Raw genomic sequence first — 18,305 nt, forward strand, 5'->3', positions numbered from 1 at the left:
ACTCTGGCCACCGACATGAACTCACTGACCAATCACGGTCATCTCATGGCGACAACCAATAGGACGAATTGGCTGTGTAACGGCAACTAAAAAGAATAAGAATCTCCAAAAGCAGCTCAAACTGGACCACGAATATCTGAGTTACACATGGAAGCACTTACAGTTTCTTAAGTTAATTCTTTGACTCTTCTATTACAGTAAATAATTAAATTTTTCTAAAATGTTAGTTTTCTTACTGCTTACTAAGTTGGTTCTTTTGTTATTTTATATATAAATCTTTTGTCTTGATGATTTTCATTTGTTTTAGTTGGTAAATTTCATTGTTCAATACTTTGTAATTTGCTCGGCTACACTGTAAATGAGGGTCACCCTCAACGTACCCTCAACTTTTTCACAAACGTCAAAAGAACAAGAATCTCAGCAAGAGTTTCACATTCTGAATGAAGTGATGAAGTGATGAAGCTCTTCAATCTACTTTCACTTTTCCTAAATGGAAAGCAGCCCAGCGTCACCGCTCATTCTCTGAGGAGTAAACATCTTATTTGCTCTTGAAAACATTTTCTGTCTGTTTTGTGCTTCTTCACGTGTGGAGCTGCATCAACAAAATCAGCTCAAAGCGAGTTGAAGAGGCCTGAACTGTGAGTGAATTAGTTCAATAAGGTTTATATTCTTAATGGGGTGGAAAACTCTGTTTTCCTTTCGCTTTTCCCAATCAGAAAGCATCCTGCACGATTCCACAGTGCTCGTTTCGTGAGAAGTGAAGGACCTTTTAGTTGATATTATGCCTGTCCTGCTTTTTCACAGCACAAGTAACTTTTAAAAAGGACCTGTGAATAATGTTAATTCTTTTACTATTCTAGTAAATTTAGTAAATCTAGGAATTTTTTCTAAAATTTTAGTTTTCTTATTGTTTATCTTGTGGGTTCTTTTAATTCATTTTTATGCACTTTCATTATACATTTTATTGATATATATTATATTTTATTGTACTAATATTTTTATTATGATGGATATTTTTAAATAATTCTTATATATATATATATATATATATATCTGCAGACTGCTTTCTGTTTTGGAATAGCGAAAGGAACAACTTTCAAGCCAAAACCGTTTAGCACTGAAAGTTTCAGCTCCTGAATGAGGAGGGGTGAAACTCTGTGCTCCTCTCGGTTTTCCAAATTTGCACAACATAACAGTTTGTCTGTTTCATGAGGCACACAGGAACTCTTTCTGATGGTCGTTCTGTCTTCTTTTTTGGTCTCACTTTATATTAAAGTGTCTCTTATTGTAACAGGAAACTTACACATTAATAATGCATGCAACAACATCACTACTGGTGATGTATTCACTGTTAAAGATGGACTGCAGTAGTACAGCTCATGAAGGTGTATCGGCTCACACTCTCAGAAATAAAGGTTCTAAACTGTCACTGGGGCAGTGCCCCTTTGTCACCAGGGTGGAACCCTCAAGGCTCCATCTCAGTACCTTTAGTCAGGGAACATAACTGAACCATAATCCACTGAAATGATATGTTCTAAGCTGTACTGACTCCACACACCCCGTCTCGTCTCCAGGCTTTTATTTTACTGTTCTGTTTAAAACATTCGGTTATGAAAAGGTACAAATACGAACTTTTCACCTGGAAAAACTTATTTAAGGTTCACAATCAGACCTTAAAACCACTGTTGGAGCTTTGAGGGAACATTTGTACCTTGATAAACGAGAAATATACCTGCACAGAACTTTACTTCTGACAGTGTAGGTAATTACACTTCTGTTATCAGAAAAAACATGTTGGAAAAACAGCAGTTTAGCCTATTATACTTGTGTAATTACATAAGGTAATATATGTTGTTACAACTACATATGCTGTTAAACCTGTGTAATTACATGAGTAAAAACTGAAGTTGAAACACATGTATTTACATAAGCTGTACTACTATAATTTATATGTAACGGTGATGCAACACCGGTAATTACAGTGTTGTATGCACGGTTTTGGTGTAACTACAAAGTTATAAGAGACCCCTTTAAAGCAGGACCAAACAGCACAAATAAATAATTTAATAGTTATTTTGCACTTTCGTGTAATTTATTCAGACCATGCCTGGTATGTAGCAGCCTTGATACAAACTTTGCTCTGATTGGCTGTGCTTCATTTAAAAAGCAGTCCGGGCTGAAACACTCCTTATAACGTCGGTGTGAGTGGGCGGGGCTAAACTGCTGTAGGCTGAACAGGCAGATATGCTGACATATGCAGAAATCTGATCAGCCCCAATCAAATTACATTTTGATTTTGTAAGTGAAAATAAGTTAAGGCATCTCTTCCACACTCTTAAAAAAGACGGCTCTACAAAGGTTCTTTAGTAAAGAAAATGGTTCTATATAGTACCAGGAACACTCTAAGGACCCTTTGCATGATTAAAGGGCTTTTTGCCTCAACAAATGTATCTTCAGGGTGATGGAGAGTGTGTTGTAGATCATTCTACATAGAACCCTTTTTGAAGAAGGTTCTATATAGCACCAAAAAGAGTTCCACTACTGTTACAAGCTATAGAACCCTTTGTTGCTACTATACAGAACCGACTTTGCTAAGAACGTACAGAGCACACACTTCTGCACAGCCTAGTTCATGATTTCTATTTATATGCTGGCTTTTGACATATTAGGGGAAAAAAAATATACATAAAATATAAAATGTGCCATAACTTTTGCACAGGCCACATTTTATGTTTTATATTTTCCCCCAAAATGTTAAATTCAACAAATAAACAGTAAATGTGCAGAAGTGCGTTCTCTGTACAGGATGTGTTAACTTATTTTCACTTAACAACAACATGGAACTTGACTGACTGTACTGTACGTTAATGCATTGATTTCTGTGACATCACAAAAAGAATTAATTAAAAAAACTGCTGCTTAGTTTCCACGCAAGGACGGTAAAGACTAGAGGGAGTGAAAGATATGGTTTTACTCTTAAATACTGCTTATATGCTACATCAAACTCTTATTCCAAAAATAATTGAGTAAAATTAGTTTTTTCCATGATATGGGCTCTTTAATACATGTACTGGACGTGAAGGGAGAGTCACAGGCTGCTGAATACCTCCAGACAGGCCAGGTGGACATCCTTGATGATGCACTGTGTGCTGGACAGCACTGACTGCTTGAGCAGAAGACAGCTTAGCTCCAGAGTTGCCAAACGCACACGCCCATCTGAGAGAGAAAAGAGAGAGACAGGAATTACCCACTGGAATGATTCATCGCCTTCAAATGAAAACTATTTTAATCACAGTCTGTTACTAACAATGAAAGATTAAAGTGGCACTCAACCCAATAACAATGAACGGAAATGAATGCAGATGAGCCATCAGGCGCACACAATACAGCACAAAAGTCAGACCACCCTGCCGCTATTTAACTTCTAGTCTATGGGTCTGAAAGGATGTGTAGCTGTCGAGAAGAACCTCACTGAGAAAAGGAGACGGACACATCAAACAAAGAAGCTGAACGATGGACTGACCACCCCAGAGTCCAGACCTCAACACCACTGAATGTGTTTGATTACTTCAGAAAATCATCAACCAGCTTCTAAGACTGAACTTTGGAGGTGTGTCTGCAGATTCTTTGAGGAACAGAAAGTGACTCACTGAACATCTGATATTGGATTTAGTGTAATTTTCTGTTAAATACAGGTTTTCTGCTTTTATCCTGTCTCTGAAAAAACATGAACCAGTTGTACTTAAAGGGGAATCCCACCAATTTTGGAAAATTCTGAATAATTGTGATGTAAACAGAGTCACTCAGAGTGGTTTGGAGTGAAATGGTTCAAATGTCTTTACAGTGGTGGTGATAGGAACCAGGGGCCACCATGACTATAACACAAATACAGTGAACCTACACGAGTCTTCTGAGCTTTCATATGATGATGGTTAAATAGCATAAAATCTAAAATGATAAGTCTTCTTTGGGGGCTATTTTGCCTCATAACACCCTGCATGTATCCTTCCACCAATAACGGATCAAATTAAATTGACTAAAATATGCTTTGGGCCAAAACACTATCACAAAACTGCCATGAAACAATGTGTCAGACATCATAACCATTTCTTGTAGACATCTGGTTCCTATCACCACCACTGTGAACAGTTCTGACTTGATAAGATTCTCTAGAACAGAGCGTTTCACACCAAACCACTCTGAACCACTCTGAACCACTCTGTTTACATCTTAACCACTTAATTATGCAGAAGGGTTAAAAAAAAAAAAGTTCCCCTTTAACGCCTGCTTTAAATGTCAATTAAACGAGTGAAGGGTGGTCTCTGACTTCTGCACAGTACTGAACACGTCTGGTAGATATTTTGATAATATGTGCACCACAGAACACAGAACTGGAGCTTAATTTAAAAAAACTTTGTTCAGAAAAGCTGCAGACATTTTCCCCAAATTGTTCACACCTTCCCCTTGCAATGATCATTGTGTTCGCATTCATACAAAGTTCTGCTTTTAAATACAACCTAAATGAAAAGCGAATGTGAACCTGACCCTGTGAAATGTGAAAACAGTTGCTTTAAGGTTCACTGGAAGAGATGGCTTTGTAAATGCGCTTTAAAAGAGGGAAGCGGTGCACAATGACTGTTGTGGCAAATATTACAGTCTCTGTACATACAGGTGGTTTCTGTAGAAGAGCAGACATTGTGCAGGCCTCTATTGCATAAACGACTACAGTGGTGAGTTTGCTGGAGCAGGAGATCCGTAACGTACCAGCAGCTGCTTCCAGGGACCACTCAGTTACAGTGTGGAACCAGGGGTCACTGTGACTACAGTACAAATATAGACATTTTATTTACTATCCAGAACCACCAGTGAACCAACATGAGTCTCCTGAGTTTATATGGAATGTTGATGATGGTAAATAGTGGAAAATCTGAAATATTAAGTTTTCTTTGGGGACTATTTTGCCTCATCATGCCCTGCATGTATCCCTCCACCATGAATGGATTAAAATAAATTGACTAAAATATGTTTTAGGCTAAAACATTATCACAAAATCATAAAATATCACAAAACAGCGTCTCAGACATCAGGCAGTGAATTCTTAGGCAGTTTAAAAGAGGGAAGCGGTGAACAATAACCATTGTTGTGACAAATAGTACAGACTCTGTACAGGTGGTTTCTGTAGAAGAGCAGACATTGTGCAGGCCCCTATTGCATAAACGACTACAGTGGTGAGTTTGTTGGAGCAGGAGATTTGTAACGTACCAGCAGCAGCTTCCAGAGGCCACTCAGTTACAGTGCGAGTGTGTGAACAATTCTAATGAGTCAAACAGTTTATTATTAAAAGAGTATTCAGAGCTTAGAAATTTACAAGGATTATGTTCTGATCTATTTAAACCCAAGGCATTGATAGAGATAGTAATAAGCCAAATATATACAAAATCATCATTTATAGGGTACTTCCTATTGGGAGGAGTCTGTCCCAAACCATAACCCTTAAATTTACACTTGTGAAAATACTTACATTTTTAATTTTTTTCATTTTTGTAAAGATATTTTCGATTAATTAGATTATTAAGATTTAGATTTATTGTGAGTTTAATCTAATAAAAATACTGCAACGTTTTCATGACACTACCAAAACAAAGTTTTAGTCTGTTTACATCGAGTGGAAATTACATGATGAATGGACCAATAGAAATGCTCCAAAGTGACTTCAAATAAAATCTCCTCATACTGACTAAAATTTAAAGTAAACAACATTTTCGCCCTCTAAGATACCTTTTGGAGACACTTGTGTTCCTTTGGACAGCAACGATATGCTGTATGCGTAATATTACATTCATTATTATAGAAGATATTCTTTTCATCTAAAAAAATTCGCTCATCAGCTGATAAACTATACACCGATCAGGCATAACATTATGACCACCTCCTTGTTTCTACACTCATTGTCCATTTTATCAGCTCCACTTACTATATAGGTGCACTTTGTAGTTCTACAGTTACAGACTGTAGTCCATCTGTTTCTCTGCATACTTTGTTAGCCCCCTTTTACCCTGTTCTTTAGTGGTCAGGACCCCCATGGACCCTCACAGAGCAGGTACTATTTGGGTGGTGGGTCATTCTCAGCACTGCAGTAACACTGATGTGGTGGTGGTGTGTTAGTGTTGTGCTGGTCTGAGTGGATCAGACACAGCAGTGCTGCTGGAGTTTTTAAACACCTCAGGGTCACTGCTGGACTGAGAATAGTCCACCAACCAAAAACATCCAGCCAACAGCGTCCTGTGACCACTGATGAAGGACTAGAGGATGACCAACACAAACTGCGGCAGATGAGCTGTCGTCTCTGACTTTACATCTACAAGGTGGACCGACAAGGTAGGAGTGTCTAATAGAGTGGACAGTGAGTGGACACAGTGTTTAAAAACTCCAGCAACACTGCTGTGTCTGATCCACTCAGACCAGCGCAACATACACTAACACACCACCACCACGTCAGTGTTACTGCAGTGCTGAGAATGACCCACCACCCAAATAGCACCTGCTCTGTGAGGGTCCATGGGGGTCCTGACCACTGAAGAACAGGGTAAAAGGGGGCTAACAAAGTATCAGAGAAACAGATGGACTACAGTCTGTAACTGTAGAACTACAAAGTGCACCTATATAGTAAGTGGAGCTGATAAAATGGACAATGAGCGTAGAAACAAGGAGGTGGTCATAATGTTATGCCTGATCGGCGTATTTTCACATTAAAATTCAGTATTACGTGTGATGATATGTATGTGATCTGTGTATGTTCTGGACATTCTGAACAGTTACTCCAGGCTGTATATGTATAGCAGCTATGTGCCTTAGACTATATAAACATGGCCATTTCCAACTTCCGTAGAGTGAGTCAGCTTGTCGTCTGGGAACCAAGCTTGCAGATAAAGTCTATTCTTCAGACGCAGGTCTGTAGGCGGACCCTTATTTTAGCATTCTGGAGCAGGAAGTGAGGCTGTGTCCCTGTGCCTTATGGCCACATGGTGAGCAGTTAGTAGATCTCATTTTTTTAAGTAAATGTGTCCCGAAGTCTGAAAATCAGTGTGGAACATTAAACACATTAAAAAAAGAAGCTTCCAGCTACAGTACATTCCTGCACTACTGAAGATACTTGTGTTAGATGTCTGGACGGTGCAGTAAGCTGTGAGCTCGAACAGATAAAAGATGCAGGTAATGAAAAGTATGACAGTGTCACATTTATATTCCTCATTTATCTCTTAATGTGTCAAATATGGTGTAAAGCTGTCTTAGTAAGCGGTAGCAGCAGCCTAGCCTTCTGCAGCTTCATACACCACCGCACAGGTTTGATTCAGACTCACTGAATCTTCACTGAGGATGACTTTGGACAATACAGGCAGGTAAGGCTCTGTTTTTGTGTGCAAAGTTGTTGGCCAGGCTGCTCCACTATCCTCTCCTCTTATTTATCTCATGTTTATCTTATGAAGACCTGACCCTGTTAAAAAGTGCCAAAAGTCAAAAGCAGAAGTAAAATTTCAGAAGCATCAGCAAAATCAGCAAATACAACCTCATTTTTTCCAAAAAAAGTTGGGACACTGTGCAAAATGTAAATAAAAACAAAATGCAATGATGTGCAAATCATTTAAACCCTATATTTAATTGAAAACAGTACAAAGACAACAAATCAAAAATGTTGGGACAGGGGCAACAAAAGGCTGGTAAAGTTGTATAATGCTAACACCTGGTGGTTGATTGGCAACAGGTCAGCAACGTGATTGAATATAAAAACTGCATCTCTGAGAGGCGAAGTCTTACAGAGGTAAAGATGAGGAGGGGTTCACCACTCCGTGAAAGACTACACAATCAAACTGTGCTACAATTCAAGAATAACGTTTCTCAACGTAAAACAGTTCAAAAGCCAGTATTCATGATGGTATAGGGGCCATTAGTACACATGGCACAGGTGACGTGCACATCTGTGAAGGCAGTAATAATGCTGGATGATATATACATGTTTTGGCAACATATGCTGCCAAACATTTGACGATGCCAAACCACATTCTGCATGTATTACAGCAGCATTGCTCTGTATTAAAAGAGTCTGGGTGCTAAACTGACCTGCCTGCAGTCCAGACCTGTCACCACTGATAACATTTGCCACATTATGAAATGAAACATACGACAAAGGAAACTCTGAACTGATGAGCAGCTGAAATCCTGTATCAAACAAGGACAGGAAAACATTTCCCTTTCAAAACTACAGCAGTGTCTCCTCAGTGCCCAAACACTTACAGAGCGTTGTTAAAAGAAGAGGTGATGAAACTCAGTGGTAAACAGGCCCCCGTCCCAACTTTTTTGGAATGTGTTGTTGGCATTAAATTCAAAATATGCATATATTATTCAAACAACAATAAAATCTCTCAGTTTCAACATCTGATATGTTGTCTTTGTAGTATTTTCCTTTAAAAATATGGTTTACATGATTTGCTCATCATTGCATCCTATTTTTATTTACATTCTGCACAGCGTCCCAACCTTTTTGGAAAATAAATATAAACATAAAGGCAAAAACTTTATACTGGAAAAAGCAAAAATGAGTAGAAATCTTTTTGAAAAAATAAGTTTGATTTAACTCTAATTATGTGTATTTGCAACAAATCTCTGACATTTTGACTCTCAATATTTTGTTCGTGGGTTTTATAATTTTATCTGAAACTTTTGGCACAAGTATTTGCTCATTATGCAATTTATACACACATTTTAAGGCATAAAGATGCACATCTGAGTGAGTGAAGTCGAGCGGTTGGTGTTGGAGTGACAGAAAAACAGTATCTAACCTCTTCTGTGAGCTACGTTATTAGCTCCATTGTGTTCTCCTTAGCACTGTTCATTTAGCAACTGTTGTTCAATTTAAGGTTCAACATTTAGCATTTGCTAAATGTAAAAGCTCAGCATGCAGAGAGTTCACAATTTGCACAGCTGTGCACATTCATGATGCTTCTCTGCCGTTTTTAGCAGCTTTTGGGCATAATAATATGTGAAGTTTTATGATATAACTTTAACTATTAATTATTTAACATAGATATTTTCGTTACGGTCCAAATGAATAACTTAGAGCGGCCAAATACACAGAAAAGTCATGCAGCCTACAGTAATGAACGATCTGAGTGCGGAAAAATTCACTGAGTTTAGTTCAGATTATCACTCTCAGCAGGGCAAGTTGACGCAGGTGCAAAACGTGCAAGACGTGCTGCATCTGAGCGCAGGTACCTGGTTGTGCAGCCTGGTTCATGATCCTGATCAGCCTCTCCACCAGAACTTGACTGTAACTGCTCCTCTCCTGACCCGGTACTGGCAGCTGGATCTTCTCCAGCAGCGCTGGGTTTATACCTGCATCACAAGCAAGATCCAGTTTCAGATTTACACCAGGTTTATCATCAGTGATGCTGGCAAACTGAGGAAAAATAAGGGAAAACCACACTGATTTCAATGGAATTTGTGAAGAAGAATGATTTTGTGTTGCAGATTTCCAGGGCGAATAAATGTTGTGCGTCAGAGACAGTTTATGAGTCTGGCCAATTCCTGTTTCTCCCATTATACCAAAATTAGGACTGCTAAACACTTGAGGACACCTCTGAGTGACTCCTGAATGAACAGAAGGAGCTAAACTGCAAGAAACGAAAAATTTAACATTTCTATAAATTTATGCAGAAACTTCCTGTAATTTGAGAAAGCAGGAGGATGTATTCCATTTCAAAAATTAAAATATCTTGTTTTTGGAAATCAATCAGATCTCACTGGCTGCTAAAGCAGTTTGTGCTCACTGATGTCATGAATGTACATAAGGCATTGTTATAAAGTCCTATAACTGGAGTTCCGCGCTCAGAACCACTGCAGTGTTTAAATATAGTATGCTGTTCTGTGATTAGTAAATGAGCCTGATTTTCCATTTAAAAAATGATTAAGCACTTTAAATTTACGATTTCGCACAAAAACTTCCTAAACTCTCAGAAAAAAAGGTACTAAACTGTCACTGGGGTGGAACCCTCAAGGGTCCATCTCAGTACCTTTAGTCAGGGAACATAACTGAACCATAATCCACTGAAATGATATGTTCTAAGCTGTACTGACTCCACACACCCCGTCTCGTCTCCAGGCTTTTATTTTACTGTTCTGTTTAAAACATTCGGTTATGAAAAGGTACAAATACGAACTTTTCACCTGGAAAAACTTATTTAAGGTTCACAATCAGACCTTAAAACCACTGTTGTAGCTTTAAGCGAACATTTACACTGTTTGTACCTTGATGGATGAAAAATGTATGATCTCTGAATGCGCAGCACTCGTACAGCAGAACCGAATATCAAAAACGTAAGAAACGCTAATTTATTTAGTTTCTAAGATCTTTCAATATTCGTTCCACACTGCTTATCAAAAAAGACAAGAAAGAAATACACAGCCAGTCGGGAAACTGCGTTATCATGGTAACTTCTGTTATGACTATATTATTATGACTACTTTTCTGTTTTTACTGTTTGTCGGAGGCGATTTACCCAGCTGACTGCTATGTTAGCTCACTGACTAACCGAGGCTGCGTGGGTTTATGTATCAAAAAACATTTTTACATCACTAATCTCCTTTACATTTTCCAACCTCTCTTAACCCCTTAGATTCAAAGAGGCTGTTTTTGTTACAGAAAGAATGAAAGTAATAGACTAAAAATTAGACTAACTCTCATCCTGAAGGATGGTGTACCTTTGCTGTGAGTCATGGCGAACAGGAGGCAGAGGACGAAGAGGGCGTGGTAATCCTCCTTCTCGCAGTCCAGAGCGTTGTACACCATGTCCAAGAAGGGCCTGCATGAGACAGCAGCACAGCACAGCTTAAATATCTGTCTGAGTGTGTGAATGAGTATTTGCGTCCAGTCTGGTGAAGCTGAGACATCATTTCTCAAGTATGTGTTGGACTTGGGTCACGTTCAAATTCACATTCAAGTTTCTCAAAGGCCTCAATCAATTTTACTCTGGCATGCTGGGGTCACTCATGTTGCTGGCAGTGAGGCGGTCGCGCTGGCCAAGCTTCTGTCTGTTATCTGAGAGTCTGGTGCGTTTTGTCGCTTAACATGGAAAGCGTTATCTGACCGATATCGGTGTCAGAAATCTCTACAACAAACCCTTTCACATTAAACCACTCTGAACAACTTTGTTTACATCTCAACCACTGAATTACATAAAAATAAAAATAAAAAAATCAGTGGATTTTATCGTTATTTACATTTGGCAGCATGTTTTCTGGCTATATTCAAATTAGGACCAAAATTTCAAGACTGATAAAGCTATCGCACAAGTGGACACTCTCTCATTGAGTTTCCACTTGTGCACAGCTGTGCAAAATGACACTAAACACTATATGTTTATTCATAGCACTTTTCATTTTAGTTACAAAATCTCACAGCACTTTAGACTGAAGGAATCTGCTGTATTATATGCTGTATGTGTAATATTTGCTCATCAGCTGATACACTATACTTTTGCCCACAGATTTTATATAACCATAACCCCTTACCAGCCACTACAAATGAAACTCTCCACTGATAAACTTTGCACTTAATGCTCTTCAGATGCTCTCAGAACATTTATCCATGTTTTCTGGCGGTGCCCTCCAGTGACGCATCTCTAGGAAACGACAGCTTTCCTGCTCGCTGCTCTTTTTCAAGAAGACCTGGCTCTACATCCAGCTTTGTTTCTGTTCAGAGATACTTCAATACTTGAAACCCAGTCAAAAGAACACAGTAATGGCTTCTCTGACAGCTGTAAAGAAAGCAATTCTGAAATCATTCTCAGCACTGCTGTGTCTGATCCACTCAGACCAGCGCAACACACACTAACACACCACCACCACGTCAGTGTTACTGCAGTGCTGAGAATGACCCACCACCCAAATAGTACCTGCTCTGTGAGGGTCCATGGGGGTCCTGACCACTGAAGAACAGGGTAAAAGGGGGCTAACAAAGTATCAGAGAAACAGATGGACTACAGTCTGTAACTGTAGAACTACAAAGTGCACCTATATAGTAAGTGGAGCTGATTAAATGGACAATGAGCGTAGAAACAAGGAGGTGGTCATAATGTTATGCCTGATCGGTGTGTGTGTATAGGTTGCTTTTGTGCCTAATTTGGCCATGTCAAGGGGCAACTATGTGCCTTAGACTACATAAACATGGCCATTTCCAACGTAGAGCGAGTCAGCCTCGCACAGAGCCTATAAATAAAGTCTACTCTTCAGACGCAACAGCACAATTAAAGACAGCAGAAAATGAGCCAGACATATGCTGACCTACTTTGTTTTTACTAAGTTTTAAAACGTTTATCAGGCTTGCATTTCTACCATTCTCTGGAATGCTGCTCCAGAGTTTAGGGGCTCTGTAAAATGCTATTGCACCAACTGAACTGTAAGACATGCTAGGAGTTTGCGGTGAGCCTGCCTCAGCAGAGTGAAGTGGTCTGGACAGAGTGCAACACTTCCACAGATCAGTTAGACAAGCTGGAGCTCGGCCGTGACCTGCTCGGATCCAGCAACCTGGACGACATCCTAAAAAATAAGATTTTAGGATAAAATCCAAGGCAAAGCAAAAGCCAAAATCCACTAACACCAGCAATAAAAGCATGTCTGTGAACATCCTGGGAAACAATATTTGGCTTCATAAAAGTGAAACTGATCTCCACTGAGAAAAAACCCTCTGCAGCCCTCAGGCTTCACATGATGGAACTTTCATGCAAGTAACTGCATGTTGTGAGTTGCATGCAACATAAGTTCCGTGCAACCTCACACATAGTGCATGATTCTTATTATAAAGGCATCTGTGAGCTGTAATTTACATATGTGCAGCATTTTTATCATTGTTGTCCATTCTTCCAGCTGTCACTGCCGTTCCTTTTTTTAACATTTACACATTTATCTTTTATCTATCTATCTTGGGTTCTTTACTATATATCTGAGTTTTGTATTGTTGTGATTGTTGTGTTTATGTTAAGCCTTTGTAAATCAACGTTTAACCCTTAAAATCTCAGGCTTATTACATACTAAGGCTTATTATTCAGTAACTACAGGGACTTGTGCAAACTGGCTGAGCTATTCTTAGGTTATAGAAGTGCGTACTAAAACGTGTTTTAATTAAGGGGTGTTAGAGTTATAGCATACTTGATGTCTTGCTCATCCTGTCTCAAAAGCACAATAAATTCACTGATGAGCATCTCTGACTCCCCTTCTTAAATACCTTTCCTCATGAATTTGAGCTCTGTGTAAAAATTAGGTGGCAGCACGAGAGGAGAAAATCTAGCTATGCGTATCAAGATAACAGTAGACTAAAGAAATATACAAACAGTGGCACAATCAGCCATTTTAACAGCTGTCAGCATTAGCAGGAACGAAAAACTAAACGAAAAACTAAGATCTTAAATCAGTCGCAGGGGCGGGGTCCTTTTCAACCATCCAATAAACTGTTTTATTTTTTTATCCACTGATTTGGTGAAATTAATCATTTGTAAATACGCCGTTGGATGTGATCACTCGATGTGCTTTCGCCACTTTGATTAACTATTTCATTAAACTTGCTTCTCGAAGTTGCTTGCAACCATTGCGGCTGAGTTTCAAGTGACTTGCAGCATGCTCTACATTATGCACCTCACGTGCAGTTTAGTTTCATGAGGGTTTCAGGCAACTAAAGCTGCATTAAAGTTTTACAGTGTAAAGCCAGCCTTAGGCTGGTGAACATGCAACTTCAGATGCTTGAAACGTACATGAAACGAAATTTCATTTGAGTTGCATAATGTAAAACCTTCGCAACTCATTTAAAACTCAGCTATAACATCTCATCCAGCATCTCATCTTCATGGAAATGTTGAAAATGCATCACGTGAACATGCTGAAGGACAATTTCAAACAATTGAGTTTACCAGAAAAATAAAACAGGAGACGGTTTACCGGACAGTTGAAAATGACATCCTACAATCTTGGTTCTTTAAGGGTTCTTTTGTAAAGAAAATGGTTATATGTAGAACCAGCAACACTCAAAGAACCCTTTGCATGATCAAAGGGTTCTTTGCATTGTGAAAGGGTTTATCAGATCACCGGAAAATGTGCTGTAGATGGTTCTATACAGAACCTTTTTGAAAAGGGCTTCTATCATTACAATGTCAAGCTCGTTACAAAAAAAGAACCCTCTTTGGTGCTATTTAGAACCACATACAACATTCTCCATTAATCTGAAGAACTCTTTCACGAGGCAAAGAACCCTTTAAGCATGCAAAGGGTTCTTTGAGTGCCCATGGTTCTACATAGAACCATTTTCTGTACTAAAGAACCCTTAAAGCGCCAGGTTTTGTAAGAGTGTAGTGAAGTAACTGACACAACATGCAACCAGTTGCATGAAGGTTTCACTGTGTAAAGCCAGACTAAAATGCAGAAGGTTCCACCTTAGTTTAAACCTGCTGGCAGCATCTCAAGCCCATTAAATATTTAACACTTAAACATAAACAGCAGCTCTTCAGAGAGCGTAACACTCAAAACAATAAGTGAACTGTTTTTCCTTTGAATGCTAAATCACAAGCTAACCAGCCAGCATTAATTTCAGAGCATAGACAATCCAGCTGTGGCTCACACTGCTCATTCCCTGGAATCCCTTGTAGAATCTCTGTCAAAGTCCCAAGCCAGGATTCATAGGAACTGAGAAGCGCAGGCTATTTAAGGGTCACATTTCAAGGCCAGTTCTTCCCTCATAAAAGCAGGTCTGCAGGGAGGTTCTGAAAGTCTCTCAAACTGAACGTGTATTTGTTAATCCTGGACGTTTTCTCAGTGGACAAAAAATGAATCATAAAATGACTTTGTGAGGAGGAGGAGGACGCTGCGGAGTTAAAGCACAGAATGTCTGGCTGTCACTGATTATTTTAGCGACTAATCAATAATACCGAACACCTCGTCTACCTCTGTCACATGATTAAGGGGCCCTGAATAAAGGTAATGAATGTAAATAAAGATTTAATACTGTACATACTGCACTTTCTGTACCCCTATTGTGCATCTGGACACTCCATATCTATACGCTTTATTTCAGTACCAATTTATGCACATATTTTTTCAGTATTATCATTATCTGCTGTTACCTGTGCCTCCTTGTGCAGTCATTATTGCACTGCCTTTTTATCTCAGGTTATGGATCTTGATGTAGATTTTTGTATATTTCTATTCTTATGTCTGTAGATAGCGTTTTTGTATTTACTCTTCTTTTTATATTGTTTCACCCTTATTATTATTACTGTCCTGTGTTGTGTGACTCATACTGGCTGCTAAATTTTCTTCGGAATCAATAAAGTATCTATCTATCTAATCTCGCATCTGGACAGCAATAAAAACTGGCGCAGGACGTGGAGGATCATGGAGATTTAGGAATTTAAAATACACAAGATGGGACCAAAATCACCACTCCACCACTAAATTTGGTGAAAAATATCAGTTCATTTGGCCTGTAATTAAAGGGTGGAGGGCGAAAAAACACTGACATGGCCAATGCAGACAGAAAAAAAAAATCTGATAGCATCACAAAATATCAACTCTAAAACAGGAAATTACCCGTCCCTGCTTATTTTAGCAAGTAATCGATAATACCGAACACCTTGACGATTAATTGAGCGAACAGAGTCAGAAAGAACAATAAGTAACCAAAAACAGATTCCAAAATACTTTCGTGGACACTGGGAAGTACATAAAAAGACATATTTTAAAAATCCATATAAAAATGTATCTCTTTCAAACAATTTAGATGATGAAACATGATTATTTGCATTATTTGATGTAAATATGCTCTAATTTGTAGTCAAACGCTATTAATTGCAAATAAGCTCAAATTTGAAGTTCATTTTGTTGCAGCTATATGAGCGGACAAGATGAGCTTCAACAGAATGTGTTTATTATTTTCAATCATCCAGTAACATTATTTTCAATGTGAGCGCAGAACCCAAAATAAACTTCCACACAGACTAACCGCAGTTTCCAAACATTCAGAGAGAGCAACAGTGTCTGCATGTTTCAAGTTTTTATATCATACATATCTTATATACAGTCAACATACAGTGCACTGCAGCTGGGCTTCAGCTTGCACTACTACTGAGGGTTTGAAACGGCTAGAAAAACTCATTAAAAACATGTTAACGTCAACTTTGACAGCACTAATAAACACACTATAGGCCTGACATACCGAGCCTTTTGTGCCAGGTGCAAATTGTACACTTTTTTGCCTGTGCCCTATATACAAAACTGGCACACGAGCGGAATGCACAATGTCTGTGCGTTTGAGGGAGGGCTGTTTTCATTCGGGACCTAAAAAAGACACTCCATTTAACAATGACAGAAGCTAGACGGATATTTAGGCCTCAATTATGAGCTGATAGAACGTTTACCTTCAGAATAACACCGTTTAAACTCTCAGGATCAGACGTACACGTGCCTGTAAGACTGATACATGTAAATGAGCTCTGTTCTGATTGGCTTGGCCTCATTTAAAAAGCAGTCCGGGCTGAAACACTCCTTATAACTTCAGCATGAGAGGGCGGAGCTAAACTGCTGTAGGCTGAAAAGGTGGATATTTGCACATCTGTGACAAAACAGAAACAATGAATTCAAAACACACTGTTTCTGCAGCCCGGTTTCCATATATGGACTATATGTGATGAGGAGTGAAGGGTGTGTTTTGAAATTTTCAGCACTGTTTGTTCACTATATCAAACTTGATTTTGTAAAAAATGGGGAAAATTCAATTTTCCATGATATTAATATCTAATAATGTAATATCTTTGTGCAAACTGCCAAGTCTTTGTCGATTTATTGATGCTTTTTAATCCAGTAAACATGATAACACTAGCAGAAAGATCTACTCACACAGCTGTGCGGGTATACATGCATATACGTGTGCATAGTGGTGTACATACATGTGTTTGTGGAATGTCCATGTGCACAGGTGAGCTAATATATGTGCGTCTGTTGTTTTTGAGGTGGGTACCTGCTCCTCAGGCCCTCCGTGCGAGCAGCAGCTGCAGCCGTTTTCTCCTCGTCGGTGATGTTCTGCTCAGTTAAGGTGGACACGTCTGATATCTTACACTTCTCCATCACCACCATCTCAATCTCTGCAAAAGCAAGTGCAGACACAGAAGCCCACACAGAGCTATGCAAATCACTGCACATCAGATCACAGCAGGCTTCTGACCTCTTTTAATCCCTGCATTGCCAAAACCAGCCCTGCTATTCAAATGCTTTTTGCGTTTTGTGTAGATGCTGTTTACGTGTGGGGAGACAGGGCTGGGATTCAAATAAAAGGGAACGTTTTTCACAGAACTACTTCAGCTTCAGGTTAGAAGCCAGAGGCTGAAAGTGAAAGTGCTGGTATGCAAGGAGAGGTCAACAAGCAGCATTTCCTTGAAAACTGAAGCCTGCCTAATTGATGTTGTCATTAAGGAAATTTTGGCATTGACAACTTCTGCTGAACTCCTTTTCCACAAACCGCAGACAGGCTATGTCATGTCAGTGGCGTCTAGTGTTTATCAACTGTGGCCTAAAGCCATCTTTACTCCTGTGGCAGAGAGACGTTTACAGTCGTGTGCAAAAATTGGAATGTAGAAGAAGAACTGCACGTACTGCTGATTTTCTGAGTGAAAATAAGTTAATGCAACTTTACAGCAGGAGTCAAACGTTAATAAATAAAAACATACAGTATGAAAAGCATGAAACTTTAGCACAGGCTACACTGTATATGTTTTTTCAGCAAATAAACACCAAGATTGTGCATTAAAATGAAAAGTGTGTTCTCACTTTTAAATTCAGGCTCAAAACATTCCTATGTGAGCTGGCTTTCAGCTCAGTTTCAACACCGCTAGCCGTTCTAGACCTAGATCCTAATTTAATTTCTAATCTGATCTTCAATTTTATGATTTTCCCTTTTAAATCTATTGTTTTAATAAAGTTTTTTTAATGTCTATGTCTAATGACAGCAGTGTATGGAAGGTGCTATGTAAATAAACTTGCCTTGCCTTCTCTGTAGTGGCTGTGTTTTACTTCTCTTCACTTAGAAAATCAACACGTCACATGACCAGGGGTGCCCAAACTTTTGCACATGAATGTAGGGAAGCGATATGTTTGGCCAACAGCGAGCAGGAATGGTAGAACCCTCCAAAGCCCTGTACAGATTGATTAGTATATCAGGGGGACGACCATAATGATGTGGTAGACTCCCCCTCCAGACAAGCACACCATGTTAT

General features: G+C 39.1%; 1 protein-coding gene across 1 annotated transcript in view; it reads right to left on the bottom strand.

The window, feature by feature from the left end:
* Window positions 1-18,305, bottom strand: part of clec16a (C-type lectin domain containing 16A) — a 153,346-nt gene that overhangs the window by 71,544 nt on the left and 63,497 nt on the right. The window contains exons 12-15 of the mRNA XM_036589270.1: window positions 17,054-17,177; window positions 10,756-10,856; window positions 9,271-9,390; window positions 3,107-3,216 (exon numbers count right to left, since the gene is read on the bottom strand). Of these exons, the coding sequence (XP_036445163.1) occupies window positions 3,107-3,216; window positions 9,271-9,390; window positions 10,756-10,856; window positions 17,054-17,177 (455 nt within the window). The remainder of the gene's footprint in view (window positions 1-3,106; window positions 3,217-9,270; window positions 9,391-10,755; window positions 10,857-17,053; window positions 17,178-18,305) is intronic.

This window comes from Colossoma macropomum, unplaced genomic scaffold, assembly GCF_904425465.1.
Source record: "Colossoma macropomum unplaced genomic scaffold, Colossoma_macropomum, whole genome shotgun sequence".
Lineage (NCBI taxonomy): Eukaryota > Metazoa > Chordata > Actinopteri > Characiformes > Serrasalmidae > Colossoma > Colossoma macropomum.